This window comes from Microtus ochrogaster, chromosome 5 (genome assembly GCF_000317375.1).
Source record: "Microtus ochrogaster isolate Prairie Vole_2 chromosome 5, MicOch1.0, whole genome shotgun sequence".
NCBI classification, from domain to species: domain Eukaryota; kingdom Metazoa; phylum Chordata; class Mammalia; order Rodentia; family Cricetidae; genus Microtus; species Microtus ochrogaster.
The window spans coordinates 83,359,472-83,378,827 of record NC_022012.1 but is presented as its reverse complement, the minus strand read 5'-3'; the positions used below and the strand labels follow the sequence as shown (position 1 = coordinate 83,378,827).

Here is a 19,356-nt window from a genome sequence, read left to right as displayed (position 1 = left end):
AGCCCCTTGAAGGCCAAAGTCAAGGAGAAAGTGAAAACATAAGATGTAATGGTGACCCGAGTGGGGGAGGGGGATAACCGAGGCCCCACATTTGAGAACACCGAGGCCCCACGTGGGTTGCCGGCTGGGCGGTTCAGCTGAACCCCTGTGGTCCTCATCTAACCTCCATGCTCCGGGATGCTGGTATCATAGGAGGCTCTGGCTCCTGCTGCCCACTTGGCTCTTGGCTTGTCTAAGACAGGCCACACCCAGGCCCTAGAGCCACAGAGGCATGCACCTAGGATGAGGGCTGAGGCCTGAGGCCTGATGCTGGTGGCCTCTGTCCCACACTCACTCACCTTAAAGCCCCGTTGTAGCCATGGTATCTCTCTCTGCTGTTGGGGGCACACTTATTCTCACCCTTCTCATCACCAACACACAGGGCACAGAGATTGGATCTGGGGTCAGCCCCAGGGGCGCAGCTTTGGCTGAAGAATTCATCTGGGCAGAAGGAAGGGAGTACCTTAGTGCTTTTGGCCAGCGTCAACATAAGGTCTTTACCCAGCGAGTGGCCTATCTTGATTTCCGCTCAGTATGTGGACAGGAGAGGAGGACACTCATTATCACGGAACAATATTCCACCACCAACCACAGACCCACAGGGACAGGATAGTCCTGGTGCTCGGGACAGTCACACAGAGGGCCCTGTGGTCACAGTCTTGTAGTGGGAACTCTGCTGAGGTGCATGATGGCCTGAGGGCTCTCTGCAGCAGAGGCCACCTACTGTCCACCTGGTCCACATCTGACTTCTTATTTGTACTTCTAAGTCAGAAACAGAGACCCTGCCTTCTCCCTGTATGTCTGGCTTCTTTCAATAGAAAGAAGGTGGCCTGTGGCTCAGTACACTCCTGTGGCTGGTACACCCCTGTGGCTGATACACCCCTGTGACTGGTACACCCTGTGGCTGGGTACACACCTGTGACTGGTACACCCCTGTGTCTGGGTACACCCATGGTATAATGACATGCTCAGGAGTGCCAAGTGCCAACTCTCTGGAAACATTCTTAAAAGGCATGGATTTTTTTTTTATATACACTATTACATTTGAAAATGACTGTTATATTGCATTTTTACCTGCATTAGAAAACTCAGGCTATCTTACCAGACTTAGGATTACAAAAAGATAGATCAGATTATTAACAATTCAGCTAGCTGCTAACTCAGAAGGTTGAACATATCTTAATTTTTTTTTTTTTTTGATTTTCGAGACAGGGTTTCTCTGTAGCTCTTTTTGGTTCCTGTCCTGGAGCTAGCTCTTCTAGACCAGGCTGGCCTCGAACTCACAGAGATCCGCCTGCCTCTGCCTCCCGAGTGCTGGGATTAAAGACGTGCACCAAGACCACCCGGCTCATATTTTAATTTTTTAAATTAAAAGTGGCCATTTATAATGATGTTCTTCATCTACGGCATTGTTCTAATCGATAAATGTACTACAGAGGCTTAATAAACAATAATCATGCTGTTGGGGGTTGTGTGGGCTGGGGAGAAAGTTCAGTCCTTAAAGATCTTGCCATCCAAGCGTGAGGACCTGAATTCAATGCCAGAACCAAAAGAAGCTGGATGTGGCAGCGTGAACTCGTGATTCCAAGCCTAGGGAGGTGCCAGGAGGCTGCCTACGACAGGCTAGCTAGCCAGTCTAGCCTAATTGGTGAGAGCTTGTTCGTGAAAATGACACCCAAGGTTCTTCCCTGGCATCCGTATGCATGCACACACATGGCGGGCGTGGCGCACACCATTGTCCCCTCTCCCTCTCTTTTCTTCACTCTGCTTGCACATGGTAAAAACATGTTGAACTAGCCACATCCAACAAAGAATATTTAAGGCCCAGGTCCCCACACCATGCTGTCACTGTGCTAACTCCAGACAACACTCTCCTGAACTTCTCTTATGTGAGAGAGAAATAAGCACCCTTCTTGCTTAAGCCTCTGGCATTTGGAGGGTTTCTGTTCCTTGTACCCATTGTGTGATCTAACCCAAGACAAGAGGAACTAGAGGTGACACAAAACCCTGTCCCCTGAACAAGGGTCCTGCTGTCAGACTCCGGAAGCCTACACTGCGGGAAGAGTCACGGTATGTCAGGCTCTGGAAAGCTGAGCTGCATACCTCACAGCAGCAACTGTCCCATGACTCGGGAGGCATCGTGGTGATTGGCAAGAACAGCAATCATGTGCCCCAAATATGCCCCAACCAGCACCTAAGACCTAATCCTAATACAACGGGGCTCACACCCAAGAGATGCCATGTGTCCTGGCATCACCAAGCCTGCAGCAGGAAGGACACGGTTTATGCTGACCAAGGTGGGCACTGGATAGATAGGTTGGGCTCTGAGAGGAATTTAGGGGACACTAGGAAGTATTCAGAGCCGGTATCCAGGGGAAGCAAGCTGATATTGAGATCTGGATCTCCATAGGGGTGGGGTGACGTTGGGGAAACGAGGAAGTGTTCTGTAGCAAGCAGCCTGTGCCTCCAGGGCGCCAGGAAGTAACCACAGGAGAACCCAATTATTCTAAAATAGACCAGCAAGCCACAGCCAAGCAGCAAACCTCCTACCCACTCCCTTCCCTGAGGCTCCACAGCCTCCACTCTCCCACCCTCTCGGGAGACCCTCCCACATCCTCACCAAATCTGCAGGATCTGGTCTGGTTGACGAGCAGGCCAACAGGGATGTTCCAGCCAGCGGTCCTGTCCACAGCGGTGTGGCAGGACTTCTTGCCTCTCACAGAGCTCCAGCTGAAGCCAGTATCTTCCTTTCTAACTGCTGCTACAGCAAAGTACCCTGTACAACGGTAACAGAGGCGATCTTAACCTCCAGGGTGCAAATGAGTGGAGAGTATATTGATCTTTGACCATTGTGTGTGTGTGTGTGTGTGTGTGTGTGTGTGTGTGTGAGAGAGAGAGAGAGAGAGAGAGAGAGAGAGAGAGAGAGAGAGAGAGAGAGAAGTTGTTCTATGACAAGGAGAGTGATCTGAGCTGCGAAATAAAATAGTATAAAAATTGATCTTAAGAAGTGATTACAGGACCAGGTGGTGGTAGTGGCACACACCTTTACTCCCAGTACTCGGGAGGCAGAGGCAGGTAGATCTCTGTGAGTTCAAGGCCAACCTGGTCTAGAAGAGCTAGTTCCAGGAAGGCTCCAAAGCTACAGAAAAACCCTGTCTCAGAAAAGAAGAAGAAGAGGAGGAGGAGGAGGAGGAAGAAGAAGTTACAGAAAAAAAAAAGTGATTACAGGGGACTGTCCCAAACCAGCCACATAAGTTGCTGAGTTATAAGCCTTTACCTGTGGGCACAGACACTGACCAATGCGAGTGGCCTCAACAATGCCACAAATTGCCATCTGCAGCTGCGTCAGGCAAGAGCAGCGATGACCACTAGATCAGCTGCTGCATGAATGCTGGGGGCATGTGCACAAGGACCACCCAGAGCTGAGTACAGCCAACCCAGCATGGTGAGGACATTAACAGGATTGAGTTCTGCTGTCAAATGTATCATCCCCTCTGAGGGCAAGAGCCATGACTTCAAAACTTAGCAAGCTCTGACTCTACAAGCAGCTGGGTCTAGAGCACACAGCCTGGACTTGCTGATGCTGGGCATTCAGATTCAAGGCCAGGATCGGCACCAGCATTGTCTATAGCTAAGAGTGAGATCCCAGGCACTGGGGAATTCTCCAGGCCACTGTCTCCTCAAACATACAGAAGGGGGGAGTGACGTTTCTCTTTCCACATCACCCTGCACTGAGTGACCACATGGAAGTTCTCCACCACGCATGAAGGTCCATAGAAACATTAATTATAATTATTCCCCTGTGAATTATCTGTATCTGTCAATGATGGTCAGTCTCTTTTGGTGGTTAGGATCCCCCTGCCTCTTCCTGACCTGACTCACCTTCCGCTGGTCTGTCCACACAGTCAGAGCCATTGCTTTTGGGGGATTCTGAAGAACAAAGAATCGGAACACCATTGAATACCCAGAGTTACTGAGAACCATAAACATTTAAATCCCCACAAAACAGAACCAATTCAAAGAGAATGATGAGGCATTTCAATGCCGGGGGAATAGACATTTCCATCATAGACAAGGACATCGCTGACCATAGCAGTACTATTAGTAATAACACCCAAATGCCATCCCCAGGCAATGGTGAAGAACTGTGGCAGAGTCACACAGGAGAATATTATACAACCATGGGACTGAATAATTTACAGCCACACATTTATGTGAGTGAATATCACAAAAACAATCCTGAGCGGGACACAGTAGACATTAAACATGCAGTTCTTCCTCCCTTAATTAAAAGAGAGGTGAGGTAGTTTTTGTCTTTGGAAGTCAGGAGTTACTGCTCTTAGGGACTGTGGTGACATCAGGGCACCAGGTGACTCCTGAGGCCAGTATATGGGTGCAATTTGTAAAATGTCACTGAGTTGTTTGCTTGTATATTTTCCTGTGTTGTTTTATGAAAAAAAGTTGAAGTCATATTTATTTCTTTTGTGTGTGTGTATGTGTGTGTGTGTGCACATGGCATGTGCGGTGGTCAGAGCACAGTTGATGGGAATCGTTCCCTTCCACCATGTGGGTCCGGTGTGTTGAACTCACGTAGGAAGTGTCTTTATCTGATGACTCATTTCACCATCCCCCAAAAATGTTTGTTTTGATCGAGAAGTAAACTATCCATGATCTGTCAATTTGGGGGGACAGGGTGGCCCCTTTTGTTTATTCTTTCTCCTGCTTCTCTCACCCATCTTCTCCGAGATCTAGTGAGTGGGGTCCCACCTCCCGACTCCCATGTCAGCCTCATATGCAATGGCCAAGAAAGGACATCAGCTCCACTTACTCTGGTTCTCCGCCAGCACAGGAACTAAACCACACTTGCCAGCAATGTAGATGTAACCTCCATCCAAGCTCATGGCATCGGCATCTCCTTTCTGTAGAGACAGAGCAGGTCACCCACACAGCTGAGACCCTCACTCTCTGTCTTCTGTTCCTGTACCTGACTAGACACCATGAGAACAACTGCTCTCAGCTAACATCTGCCTATTAGCACAGCAGAGTACCCAGAAGCTGGCTCGTCAACTCGACTCATGGCTAGAATGAATCAGATCGTCAAGGTTGCAAAGCTACTTTCTCCAGTCTCTTTACAATTACATTGAAAATAATTAGGGGGGCTGGAGATTGGCTCAGCAGTTAAAGGTCCCATTGCTCCTCCAGAGGCCTGAGTACAGATGGAGCAGCAACACAGCAGCCCTCAGCTGTCTCTAACTCTAGTTCCAGGGGACTCGATGCCCTCTTCCAGCCTCTGAGGCCACTGCATGCATGTGACTCCCATAATACACTCTTTCACTCACAGGTACACATCAAATAAAATAAATATTAAAAAATGTTTCCTGACGGGCGGTGGTGGCGCACGCCTTTAATCCTAACACTCAGGAGGCAGAGACAGGTGGATCTCTGTGAATTTGAGGCTAGCCTGGTCTACAAAGCGAGTTCCAGGACATCCAGGTTACACAGAGAAACCCTGTCTTGAAAACACACACACACACTATATATATATATATATATACATAATATACTGTTTATTTTTTAAATGGATCAAAGTATATAACTCATACAATCCAGAATTTCTCTAGGCTGCACATACAAAGAAAACTGGAATGAGGAATTTCAAAACTCTTGTTGTACATATATCTGAAACTACATTCAAGTGGTGTGTGTGTGTGTGTATGTGTGTGTAAGAGAGAGACAGAGACAAAGATAGAGATAGAGACAGAGAGAGAGAAAGAGAGAGAGAGAGAGAGAGAGAGAGAAAGAGAGAGAGAGAGAAGCAAATCTTCCATATTTTCTAAATTACCCCAATAGCCCTAAATTGTTCTTTTAATGAAAAGGGTGGAAATTCCACAAGTTGCTTTTCAGACCTTGAAGGTGCTCGCTCCTTCATGAGCACATGTGCTAGCGTGGCCCCAAGCCCACCCGCTCTGGGTTTTCCTCCTTTACAGTGGTGTCTTGGGTGACCAACCTCACAGTAAGCAGACGCCCATGGCCTGCGCCCAAGAAGCCCGCTGCCCGCACCACACGTGACCCCGGCTCCCTACCATGATTGCGGTAATGCAGTCTTCCGTGGTGGGGAACGAGGTGCAGGTCACCCTGCCATTGCTCGCTCCGTTCCACTCGTCACACTTGCGCTTCTCCTCGCTGCCCACCGCACACCACGTGACCCGGGCACGTGTGGCGGCCACGTCCTTCTCCTCTGCGGTAAGGGACGATGGTGAGAGACACTTAGGCTCTGCCTCATTCCCACTCTGTCCTCCCTGGGGATCGGGTTCCTGCCTGGATCTTCTGAGGCAGAAGAATCTGTGTGGGACCCGTTCATCCTTCCCTTCTCCGCATCACAGCTCCCAAACGGCTTCAGGCCTTAACTAAGGTTTTCTGTGTTCCTCACCTCTGTTTGTTGGCAGGCTTCCCTGACTTCTAATCCATCCATCAGGCCTTACTGTAACCATGCGCCTAATGTTCTGGTTCCTTGGAATAAAAGCCCCATGACACGGAAACTAGTGTATACCCCAACAGCTGGCTTAGAGGACTCAGCCCTGAGCGCCCACAAGGCCCTAGTCACCATCACGTACCACAGCGTAGCCTCCTGGTTTCCTCAGACTACCTCTCTAAGTCCCCAGGAGTAGGAAGAACATAGACAAGTTCACTCAGCCCATTGTAATCTCTCCAGGCAAGTTCAAATCCCGGCACACAAGGGGTGCTCCACCTAGCCTCTGGAGTAACCCCCCAGGTCCCGGTTTTCTTGGCTCTTGTCTCTGTTTCTCACTCAATAAGAGGGCCTGGGATCCTGACACACACAGAGGAATATGGTGTCCGGGACATTTTTTGGAGACACTTCTCACAATGACCTTGACTTGATTGACAGAAGACACATGGATATGTGATGCTCCCACCAGAGGTGCGGAGACCACCCCAGAGCAGAGCTCACCCAGTTTCCTGCCTGCCCAGTGCACCCTTGGGTTCCTGCCTGGGATTTACTTACTTCTATGCAAGTTCTGGATGGATGTGATATAGTTGTAGGTCAGGTAGAGGCCAACATCTACCTTCGGGGGAACCCTTGAGAACCCAATGGCTGAGTCTTTGAAGAGCAGGTCCTTCTCCTTCTGTCCCGCTAGGGAGGCAAAGAGCTTGAACTCTGATGTTTTGTCTTTTCCAAACTTGTCCTGTTGGCGGAAAAGTAGAATTATGGCCAGAAACAAACTGGGGAATGACTACCCGGGACTTGGGGATAATTCTAATGGAGCAGGAGGTGACTCTTCGTATTGCAGAGACACAAGCTCATCTATAGCTTACTCTCTGGAAAACTGCTTTGTCTCGAGGTCCTTGGGGACCAAAGAATATCTCCTTGTCCCCTGCTTCTGCTGGAGCCAAAGAGAGCCTGCCAGGGGCTGATACTAGAAAAAGTTCCAATGTTTCTGCTATGCAGAGGAGGGTCAGCGCCCACAGTCCTTAAGCTCTCTCTGCTGCAGAAGTTAGGCAAGGGGAGCCACACACACATACCCCAAACTTAATCAGGCCTCGGGGACTCTGGGTGGGTGTACCTGTGCCTGGCTGAGAAGTTCCCAGATGGCGTCTTCCTTGCCTCTCACACTTCGGGCCACAACAGCGTGAGAAGGGACTTGTGCAAGGTGGCACTCCTTATACGCCTCCACCGACTTCCAGGTGTTGTCTGGGCAGAGCAGCTTGTACTGGTCCCTTTCAGCTTTATCTGGTAGTTCCTCTGGCAGGAAGGGAGAAGTGGGAAGATGAGCCAAACTTTGGCCTTGACCATGAGCTGTGGCTCCCCTTCTCCCCAACAGAATTCTCATCACAGAGTTGACAAAACTGAATCAAAAAGACTGACTTGGTCCTGGATACTGAGAAAAGTAGAGAGAGTCTCCAGAAAGTACTCGGGCGTGCTAAACTCAACCCTAAAGCAGCTGCTTCCGTGATTCAAGGAGGCGGATCAAGTTCTGTCAAGGTCCCCACAGCCTCTGACAAAAAGGTCATTACAAGGAGACAGGCCTGATAAGTCAGTTGTCATGGTATACACACACACACACACACACACACACACACACACACACAATCCCAGTACTTAAGAGGTAGATCAGGAGTTCAAGGCCAGCCTTATCAATATAGCAAGTCTGAGGCCAGCCTGAGCTACATCCCATAAAACAGAAGAGAAGGTGATGGGGGCGGGGATGCCAAGGGAAGCTACCTCACCAACATCTCCAGAAGAATAACAGTGGCAAAAATCTGGGCCTGAGGAGATGGCTCAGTCACTAAAGTGCCTGCTACACAAGTGCAAAAGCCTGAGTTCAAACCCTCAAAACTTGTTTTTATAAAGGGTGGTGGTGGTGCACACTTATAAACTCAGAGGCAGAGACAAACGATCCCTGAAGCTCGCTGGCCACCCAGACTACTCAGAAAGGCAAGCTTAAGGTTCGGGCATGAACCTGTCTCAGACACCTGCTCAAAAGAGAGCAGGTTTATGAAGTCCTCCTCTGGACTTGGCCCGCACACACGTGTGCATGTGTACTACACACACGTACACACATACACACATACACACAAATAAATACTTTTTTGGTTTAAGTAAAAAGAAGAAAACGATAGCTTCTGGGGATGTAGTTCAATGGGAGGGAGGGAAGGAAAGAGTGGGGAGAGAGAGAGGCTTATAAAATCAACAGTGAAAAAACTAAAAGAAAGTTCAAGATGCCACAGAGTCTACCTATAACACTCAATAATTTTTAATAATAACAGAACACAAACTAATATAGAATTGGGTACTTTAGCAACTAATTTATATCGAATAAAGGCAATTTGACTTGAAAATTGCACAAGCTCCATAGTAAAAAAAAAAAAAAGCACAGCCTGTCCAATGATACTTTTAAAGCATGTGTAAGCCTGGCATTGTGACGCGTGCCTGTAATACCAGCACTTGGCGCAGGAATTCAAGATTATCTTCAGCTATGTTTGGAATTCAAGGCCAGCAAGCTGTGCTATGTTCAGCCTTATTTTTAAAAAAGAGAAAAAAAAATCAAGAAGGCAGAAGCCACATTATTGTCATAGACTATTCAACTTAACATTATAGGTAAGTCAAGTTTTTCATGGGTCAATTTAAATTCCATGCAATCCCCATCTAAGTGAAGTGCTATTTTTATAAAGAAGTTTGACAAAACAATTCCCATCACTGTGCCTTCTGAGTGCTGGGGTTAAAGGCATACACTACTGTGCTACACTTCTCTGGAGATCCTGGGATTGTGGAGGCCTATCCCTTAGGGTCCTAGGACTGTGATGACCTGTCTGGAGTCATCCTGGGCACAACACTGCTTTCTGCCTGTCTATACCTAGCAATCATGTTCATAATGGATACCCCCAACAGCACAATGGCGGCGTGTGGCCGGAAGGAGAACAGCGCCACTGGCTGTCGTCTTTAGAGTGGTAGAGAGGTGAATGGCAGAAGTGATCCACAGATCATCCACTATATAGTAAAACCCATATAGTAAAACCATGGATCAATCTCTGACCCTCAATGCTGAGTGGAAGACTTTGGAGCAGTGTAGCTTCTAGTATTCAGTAAAACATGTATGGACTTAGAATCCAGAGACACAAGCCAGTGAAGTTCACTTTCTAAAGTCACGTCCATCTTGGAGGAGACAGGACAAGCTCTTTGGTAGGAGTGTCTATGAGAGGAAAGAGAATGGGAGCAGGCAGGACAGATTTCAAGAGTGTGAGGTGGGGGCTGGAGAGGTGACTCAGCAGTTAGGAGCACTGGTTGCTCTTCTACAGGACCTGGGTTCGATTCCCAGCACCCACACAGTGGCTCACAACCATCTGCAACTCCAGCTCTGACACCTTCTTCTGGCCTCTTAAGGCACCAGGCATTCATATGGTGAACAGACATAATGCAGGCGAAACACCGATGCATATAAAATAAAAATTAATTTTTGGAGGTTTTTTTTTTTTAAGAAAAACTTAAAATAAGAGCTGGACCCTGTAGGCAACTTGATAACAGTGTGGCTGGAAACTGAGGACTCTAGTGACCTGCACATCAGAATGACGATGAACGGACATGATAGTGGGGGCTGCACCCACAGCTTCTCCCTTGCTCTTACCTAATACGGTGCTTCCCCTGGTAAAAGCCACATCCCCAGCGTTGTCTCTCAGACACCTGGGAAGCGAGACAAAAGCAGTTAGAGACTTGGTGTCCCCTGCCGTGTCACTGGCCATGTGGCTCTTTCTCTCAAGACCCAGTGTGCAAACGTGCTTAGGCCAGCAACGAGGTAGGGAAGTCACTGGACAAAAGTGCCTGAGGGCCGGGAGCAGCCTGGGGAGGAGGCACTGAGTCTTGGCAAAGGTAGAGAGGGTGGAAGAGTAAGTCATCCAGAGGTCACACTCTCCCACTCTAGAGAGAGAGCTGAGTTGAACAAAATGGCCCGGTCACGGTAGCTGCCCCGGTCAGATGTGAGGGAGCAGAAGGTAGCTAACCTAGGACAATAGGAGGCGGTCAGAAGCAGTCATTGCCAGGTTGGCTTCCATCAAAGTGGTATAGAATTTGGGGCCTTGTTGGGCCTCTAAGAGATGGAGAACATACGGTAGAGAGGCCAGCCACTTCTTAGGACTCAGATTCTCAGTCTGCACAGCTGTAGAAGAACCACATTTCCATCCCCAGCAGGCTGTGCACTAATGGGGACCGAGGGAAATGGCACCCTGCCCTGAGATGGTATCACTCACTTGAAGGCGCCTGCATAACCAGAGTACGGTTCTTCTGGGGAAGAGGCGCATCTGGCTGCTCCTGTCCCTCTACACAAGCTACACAGGTTGGGAAAGCGATCCTTGTTGGCACCGGGAATACAGCTCTCTGAGAAGAACTTGGACACCGCTGTCAAACACAGAGAAGTAGACCACAGAGTGTGAGCCAGTCCCAGACACTGCAGCCCTGTCCTCCAACAGTGACCCCCCACAGACAGACTCCCTTTTCTCCATCCTGCAGGACAGGACAGTACTGTGGTCTTGAGAACCCAGTTGTGCATCTTTGCCCAGAGAATACTCATTGGCGTCTCCCAGAGCTATTGGTGTGGTGGCCCCTGTTTCTAGTTGATTAGCCAATCTCTGTCCAACCTTGGACTCATCCCAGATGCCCACCTATGCCAAAGGGGCCTGGGCCTACAATGAGAATAGTTGCTATGAGAATAGCAACTCCCACCTGAGACCACCCAGGATCCCCCAGACCACTTTACCTTCCTCAAGGGATGCAGGTGGCCCCTCCCAATTCAGGAATGGACGAAGGGTCCCTATGGGGATATTCCACCCAGCGCTCCTGCCCAGGCCTGTGTGGCAGGACCTCAGGCCTCGCAGTTGGTTCAGACGAAAGTTACTGCTTTTCCTCACAACTGCTACAGCATAATAGTGAGTCCGGGGTTCTGCAAAGGAACAGAGAAAACGGACAGGGCTTAGTCTGGATGGGAGATCCCACTCCACGCAAGCCCCTTAGGAAGGAGACCCATGCATGAGGAGGATCTGTCTTTATCCAGAGTCCAGAGACTCAGCTCCCAAGTGTATGATGCTGACTGGGTCAGCCTCTTTGTGCTCATCCATTCTGACTCCACAGAGCCTCGTCCACGGCCACCAGGTTTAAGAGTCCCTAGGAAGAACTCACGAGTTTTGGTCCCATAAATTTCTGCCGCAATAGGGCGCAGTTTGTAGGGGGCCGTTCCTGCAGCAAACATCGAACCACCATCGAGAGTCATAGCATCAGCTTTGTTTGTCTGAAAGGAAATGAACCAGACACCATGTAGTAGAGGCACATTCCTGTAATCCCAGCCCTCGGGAGGGAGAGGGAGGTGGACCTCTGAGTTTGAGGACAGCCTGGTCTACAAAGCAAGTTACAGGACAGCCACGGCTACACAGAGAAACCCTGTCTCAAAAAACCAAAGAAGGAGGAGGAGCAGGAGGAGGAGGAGGAAAGAAGAAGAAAGAAAAGGAGGAGGAGGAGGAGGAAAGAAGAAGAAGAAAGAAAAGGAGGAGGAGGAGAGGAGGAGTAAGGGGAGGAGGAGGGGGAAGCAGAACAAGAAGAACAAGAAGAGAGAAAGACAATGGACCAGACATACTTCAGGAGAAAAGCAGTCAAACTCTACAAATAGTATTTCAGAGCTCCAAAGTGACTTAGTTTTCCTTATGTCCACATGTCCTACCTCGAAGAGGATGGCACAGGTCAGAGGTCATTTGCTGTGCGGAGTAAGCATCCCCTGGGCTCTGACTCCTGAAGTTGTGTGTGCTCTCTACATGTGCCTGTCTACTTCCACTCCGGTCATCTTTGGTCATGTTGTCACAACCATTTATATTTCAAGTTGTTTGGTCTACACGCTCTGTCACCTGTTTTGACTCCAGGTGTGTTTTTGGTCTTGGGGATGTATGCAGTGTCTGAGCTCACACACGAGAGGGCATGAACATGTAGAGGCCAGAGCTTGACTTCAGCTGCCTTCCATCTCTCCCCACCTTACTCTTGGAGACAAACCTGGAGGTCAGCCATTTGTCTAGACTCTGGAGGCCCTCCTGACTCTACTTCCTGGATGCTGTGACCACGTGTGAAAGCCACTACATCCAGCTTTTTCACGGGTACTGGAAGGCGGACGCGTGTCTTAATACTGTCTAGCATCCTGGCCATCCCTGCCCAACAGTTGGAATATGGCACTTATGCCCATGTTTGCCTTATTTCTCAGGGCTTTAGAGACTTGACACATCCATCAGATACGACTGCCTCTGCTTTGTTCTTGTGAACAACGTGAAATAAAACCCCAGGTTCCCCACAGGGGGTCTCTCAATGTCAGTCTGTCTTTCACCAGCAAGAGACACCAGTTCCTGTGAATGAAGAGGACTGCTCCCAAATGATAGAAAATAAAGCAGAAGAAAGAGATGAGACTTTCCAGTTAGACTCCGCTGCTCTCCCTTGCTTTCCTTTATTCGAGTTGGGGTATTAACTTACCACAATGGCCTGGATGCACCGCTGGGTGGAGGATCTCTTGACACAGTTGAGTGGCTGGCCACCCACTTCTTTCATGGCCTTCTGCCACCTGGAACACTTTTGTGCCTCGGGGTTTGACACGGCACACCATCTAACAGTCGTCTTCCTAGCCAGACAGAGTCCTGGGAGAAGAGAGGAAAGAGTTAGGAGTCCAGCAATGGCCGTGGAGGAGACCCTCCTCGCCGTCCGCTGGAGTTCTGTAGACTGCCCATGGCCACTGCCCTCTTTCCTCCATGTTACATGATCATGTTCAGCCACTCTCCTCTAGTTAAGCTAAGCTGCGGAACCACAGGGAACTCTGTCCCGGCCAGAGGGCTGAGATTCAACAAGTTACAGGTGACGGGTCCCTAGATTAGTTTCCTTCTTATGGCTAACATGTTTCCTACCCGCCAAAAGATGGTCCAGTCCGAAAACTGTTTTTATTGACTTCTACCTGCTTTGTCCTAGATGAGCCTGGCAGGGAAGCAGGGAGGGGATTATAGTTCGTTTTACTTATGTGCAAACTAGATCTTAACGTTGCAAACATGGAAAACTTCATGCATTGCTGAGACTGAAAAATAATGTAGCCACTTTGGGAAACAAGTTGGCAATTGCATATAGAAATGAGAACATAAATTTCCACCATGCCGTGGTGGTGAGCGCCTTTAATCCCAGCACTCAGGTGACAGAGGCTGCCAGATCTCTGTGATTTTGAGGTCGACCTGGTCTACAAGGAGAGTATCAGGACAGCCAGAGCTGTTACACAGAGAAACCCTGTCTCAAAAAACCAAAACAAAAACAAACCACATGTTTACATAAATACTTAGCATTGATATTTATAGTGGCATTATTTATCTAGAGCATCAAAAAAAATTTTAAATTGTGTGACTACCTAAATTCCAACACTAGTGAATGGCTGAACAAAATGTTGCACATCCATTCAATGGGATATTATTCAGCTATAAAATGGAAAGAAGTACATATATGTTATAACATGAATGAGCCTCATCTATTCTAGGTGAGGAATATCACATACAAGACAAAATATTGAATGACTCCATTAATGGGAAAAGTCAGATAGGCCTTTTGTTGAGACAGGGTTTCTCTATGTAGCCTTGGCTGTCCTGGAACTCACTCTGTAGACCAGGCTGGCCTTGAACTCACAGAGACCTACCTCTGCCTCCCCAGTGCTGGAATCAAAAGTGCATGCCGTCACACTTGATCGGAAAGAATAAATTTAAGATAGAAAGTAAATTAGTAGTTTTGCTGTGTGAGTTCTGGGATTAGAATTTAGGTCTTCAGTCTTGGTGGCAAGCGCCTTTACCCAACGAGTCCCCTCGTCCACCCCTCAGAATGCTTTCTGTCAACACTCTCACACTCCCAGGCATTGTGTAGCTTTAGCAAGTGATAAGGCTTTCCAGCTAAGTAGAATTTGAACCCAGGCAGTTGGGCACCAGCATTGCTGACCACTGGGCTAGCCTGCCTGTCTAAGATCCCTGGGTTAGACACAGGGCTCTTAGCAGCAGGGCTAAGAGAGGGTGGAGGGCCAGACCATGGGGGAGGGAGGTCACCAGTGCTGGTACAAAGAAGCCTTCTCTGGAAGCAGTGACCCTGAGACTCGCAGGGGAGGATGGAGACGGGAGTGCTCCTGCTTAAGTGGCTGAGCCGGGAAGGTGTGGCCAGAGACCCTGTGAGGAAAGGATGGTCCCTATGCAATAAGGGGACAGCGCTGAGGACAGAGAGGGGCAGAAATAGGGAGCTGGTATAGCTGGGTAATGGATGAACTCTGGACATGAAAAGAGCCAAAAAAAAGAAGGGAACCAAAGGAGCCAAGGAGTGGCACAAGGAAGGCAAGAAGCCAATGTGGGGAGTCCTTCCTGCTCCTGAGCGGTGTAACCAGGGTGAATAAAAGACTCCGTGCTATGTCAAGCTCCCCACCCCATAAATACTGGTGCTGAATACGGGACACTCTCCCTCCCAGCCCTCTGAAGCCCCATGCTGCAGCTGAACATGCTCTCGGCAGCCAGCATTCCCGAAGGAGGCATCATTTCCTCAGTAGCCAGGCATATCCTGATGGATTGGATACTGCTACAGCACCCAAGTACTCCCTGAAACAGGTCTGAGTCTGCCCCCCTCAGGCCGCATCATTTTTAAAATGAAGAATTGAGGGTAAGAATGGCAATGTCTTGCCACAGTTGCACATCCTTGCAGAAGCTAGAATCTAAACTCAGGTCCCTGTGTGTCTTAAGAAAAGAGTTCATCCTCTCTGAGTCTTATATTCCTCCCTAAACAGAGCAGCACATTTTGTACTGAAAGTTCTGGAAGGACACAAACGGACAGCATCCCTAGGGATTCTCTGGGGAGCTGCGAGCACCCCCAAGCATAACCCCGCCCTGAACCAGTGGAGTAGGTTCCTGTCCCCTATCTAGACAAGGGCAAGCAGGACCGTGCCCATAGACTCCTGTATTCAAACCGTTAGGTATGCGTTCACGGTGTCTACAGGCAGAGGCAGGGATGGGATGCCCACCTTCCCGGTAGGTGACATCCCCAGGTACCTATACTCACCAAGGGCCTCAAGAAACAGCAAGGCGGGGATGAACAGCCTCATGTCTGTGGTCTTGGGGGACCTAGAGAATAAGCCTGGCTTTGGCACCCTTTCTGGGGCCCTTTATCCATGCTGGGTGACCTCACAGAACTGGCCCCACCCTGTTGCCCAATAGGCCTGCCTTCCATCCTGCTTCCCTCAGCCAGGTATGCTTGCTCTTAGAGGCCTGGCTCCTGGAGCCAGGAAGGAGGAAGCAGGGACTCCAGTCCCTCCTACATGGGCTCTGATAGTACAGGAAACCTAGTGATTTCTTCAGTCCCCACCCAGCTTCTGCAGGATCATTGCCACAATCACAATCCCTAATGAGTATTATCCTTTCTCTGTGTCCAGCGCCCTCTAGAGGTGGAGCACGGAGCAGGGGTCTTTATTTGTGGATTGCCTTGATCCCTGACACTTAAGCTTGGAGCAGGCAAACCCCCTCCCTTCGTGGCTGGACAAGGAGTGGTGGCTTCTAAAAAGGAGCCAGCTGCTCAGTCCTGGACAGCAGCAGTATCCTGGAGATGGCTGCAGGGACAGTGGGGTCAGCCTAGACCTGCACACAGACTTCCTGCAGGGTCCATGCTGCCTTGATTAAACCTACAGAGTCCCCCAAGCTGCCTAGGACCTCAGAAAGGAATGCCACCCAGTGCTGGCCCATGTCTCCTCACTTGGTAGTGAGAAAGAAGGCCTGGCATTAGATTTCTTCTCTTCTTTTCTTCCTCCATCCCTCCCTTTGTGTGTGTGTGTCTGTGTGTCTGTCTGTCTGTGTGTCTATCTGTATCTGTGTGTCTGTGAAGGGTATGGTATGGTATAGGGATGAAAACTTCAACTTCATGTTAATGAATGTTTTAAGCGTTATATTAAGGAGAAGCACTTTAAAAGATATATTTATTTTAAATTGTATGTGTGTTTGTGTGCATGTGTGTTGAGGGGTGCTGGTGTGGTATGTGCACATGAATGCACATACCATGGAGGCCAGGGGTTCAGATACCACTGGAGCTGGAACTGGAGTTACAGGCAGATGTGAGCCTCATGACACAGTGCTGGGAACTGAAGTCTGGTCCTCTGCAGCAGAAGTGTGCACCCTTAACCACCGAGCCATTTCTCCAGCACCCACGAAGATGCCATTTGTAAATTCAAAAGCTAGGCTACTGCTCCTGAGAACACATCTTGTAAATATGCTCCCATGATGCACAGGGGCTCAGAATGAAGGGTCTTCAGGCACAACTGCATGCCATGCACCCGCTGAAGCAATTCGTGTATCATTTGTGGGGTGTCACCCCAAGTGTGGTGCCCATACGAACAGAGAAGCAGTCCGGGCCTCAGAGAGAACATGATAACCTAATCTGTACAGATATGAACTTAGCTTAAAAGTTCACCTATGAGGAAGTAAAACCCCAGGGAAGCCCCAGGTCACCTGTGACTGCAATCTGTTTTTCTACAGAGGCGAGCAAGGACAATGCTTAGATTGCTGGTAATAAAAAACATTTTTTTTTCAGAGCAGAAGATACCCCAATGAGCCAGTACTGCAGGTAAGCCTGCAGGGATATTTAGCCCTAAGGGGCCTCCTGCCATATCTGGGTGTGAATCTTGATGGGGCACAAACATGGGGTCAGATCATGTTCCTCCTTGCAGGACTCAAAAGTGGAGTCTGGGTTTGTGCTAGAATCCCCAGCTGGGGTTTGGAGTGACAGATTCAGGGTCTCTTGTTTGGAAACAGTATAATGCAATATCAAAGTTGCTTTCATCAATAATTGCAATGAACCATTTCAAAAATGGTGAAGAAATACACAGTTGACTAACTCTAGGGGCAAGAGAGCATCTTTCTACCTGAATTGGCCTTCCCTTTTCATGATTATAAAAGAATTAAGAAATATCACAACCCACATCTCTAAGAGCCAACTAGAAGAGGGCGGGTTGGGAGGGGTCCTGGTTGGTTTTTGCCATCTTGATTGGCCAGCAAGCAGGTCTGTGGGGGCATTTCATCGGTTAATGTTTAATGCGAATGAATTTGTATTTAACACATCACTTCTCAGGAGACATTACTCAGTGAATATAAAGATGTCTCTTTTAACATTAAATTTCTTCTCTATTTTTATGTATTAGGTAAATGGAGTACGTTTTTATGAAACTTCTGTTCCTCGGACATAAAAGGTTCAATTTGGGACTATTTGATATCTAAGTGCAAAATTAACTTGGGAGATCAAACAGAAACCTAATAAAAAAAAATATGGTGAAGACCCTGCGGGATTCCTGCAGCATCAGTGATGCCTGATGATCGGCTAGGTTGAGCACCTTCTTTCTTCCTGGATAAACGCATAAAATTATACCCATGCAAATGTAAGCCTCTTAATGTAACTCTTTTTCTAAAAGCAAATACAAACTAGAGGCTGCATTTTTGATGCTCTATTTGTGGTAAAGAAAACATTTGTGGGCTAGGCTGTTGGTGGTATACACCTTTAATCCCAGCACTCGGGAGGCAGAGACAGGCGGATCTCTGTGAGTTCGAGGCCAGCCTGGTCTACAGAACTAGTTCCAGGACAGCCAGGGCTACACAAAGAAACCCTGTCCCAAAAAATAAGAAAAGAAAGGAAGGAAGGAAGGAAGGAAGGAAGGAAGGAAGGGAGGGAGGGACGGAGGGACGGAGGGACGGAGGGACGGAGGGAGGGAAGGAGGGAAAAGGAAAGGAAAGGAAAGGAAAGAAAGCATTTGTTCTTTCTTTTAATCATTTCCTCTTCTTCTACATGAGAAAGAACTAGAACTGCAAATGCACCCTCTTTACTGTCTCCTGGGAAATGCACATAGGGCAATGGTTTCAGTGTATCAGGGAAGGTCTGACTCAGAGGGGTCCTTCAGATCACATCTGTCTGCTTCATGCACTCCTGTGGTGCTGCTGAGAATGTGTCTCAGGAGAACGGCTGCACCTCAGTTTCTGCTGAGTCAAAAGGCACAACCAGAAATGATGAAGGACTGAGGTTGTGTGAACCCGAAGTCATGATGTTGAGATGCTTTTTTAAAAGATCTCTTTATTGGCCGGGCGGTGGTGGCGCACGCCTTTAATCCCAGCACTCAGGAGGCAGAGGCAGGCGGATCTCTGTGAGTTCAAGGCCAGCCTGGACTACAAGAGCTAGTTCCAGGACAGGAACCAAAAGCTATGGAGAAACCGTGTCTCAAAAATCAAAAATAAAAAGATCTCTTTATTTTTATTTTATGTGTCTGTTTCATTCACATGTATCTTTGTACACCGTGTGCATGTAATGCCCACAGAGACCAGAAGAAGGTGTCAGAACTCCTGAAACTGGAGTTATGTCCACTGTGACCCCCTTGTGAGTGCTGGGAATAGAACCTGGGTCCTCTGGAAAAGCAGACAGTGCTCTTAGCCACTGAGCCTTCTCTCCAGTCCCAGTGTTGGAATCTTGAGGACTGAACTTTCCAGAACAATGGTGAATACTAAAGTCTATCTGATTTGGAACCTTCCCTTTCTGGAGCTCCAGATGCTGAGGCGAAGTGGTTACATAAGGCACTATCTGATGGAGAATTATTACAGCTGTTCGTACTCATCCTTCCCCCTGCTGCCCTCCCTCGTTCCCCCTGCATCCGTCATCAGTCCCTTCCCTTCCTCCAATAATTCTTCCTTCTCTCCTGCCTGTCTGTCTCCCTTCCGCTCTCCATCTTCCTCTGCCCCCTTTCTAGTTTTATCACA

The 19,356-nt window shown here is 48.6% G+C and overlaps 1 protein-coding gene across 1 annotated transcript in view; it reads right to left on the bottom strand.

Annotated features, from left to right (window-relative positions):
* The window catches only part of Ltf (lactotransferrin), a 27,300-nt gene extending 11,596 nt beyond the window's left edge, over positions 1 to 15,704 (bottom strand). The window contains exons 1-13 of the mRNA XM_005348009.3: positions 15,635 to 15,704; positions 13,052 to 13,212; positions 11,726 to 11,834; positions 11,307 to 11,489; positions 10,801 to 10,948; positions 10,182 to 10,237; positions 7,623 to 7,801; positions 7,064 to 7,244; positions 6,123 to 6,277; positions 4,868 to 4,958; positions 3,922 to 3,969; positions 2,660 to 2,815; positions 339 to 480 (exon numbers count right to left, since the gene is read on the bottom strand). Coding sequence (XP_005348066.1) covers positions 339 to 480; positions 2,660 to 2,815; positions 3,922 to 3,969; positions 4,868 to 4,958; positions 6,123 to 6,277; positions 7,064 to 7,244; positions 7,623 to 7,801; positions 10,182 to 10,237; positions 10,801 to 10,948; positions 11,307 to 11,489; positions 11,726 to 11,834; positions 13,052 to 13,212; positions 15,635 to 15,677 — 1,652 coding nt within the window. The 5' untranslated portion in view covers positions 15,678 to 15,704. The remainder of the gene's footprint in view (positions 1 to 338; positions 481 to 2,659; positions 2,816 to 3,921; positions 3,970 to 4,867; positions 4,959 to 6,122; positions 6,278 to 7,063; positions 7,245 to 7,622; positions 7,802 to 10,181; positions 10,238 to 10,800; positions 10,949 to 11,306; positions 11,490 to 11,725; positions 11,835 to 13,051; positions 13,213 to 15,634) is intronic.
* Positions 15,705 to 19,356: the final 3,652 nt, after the last annotated feature.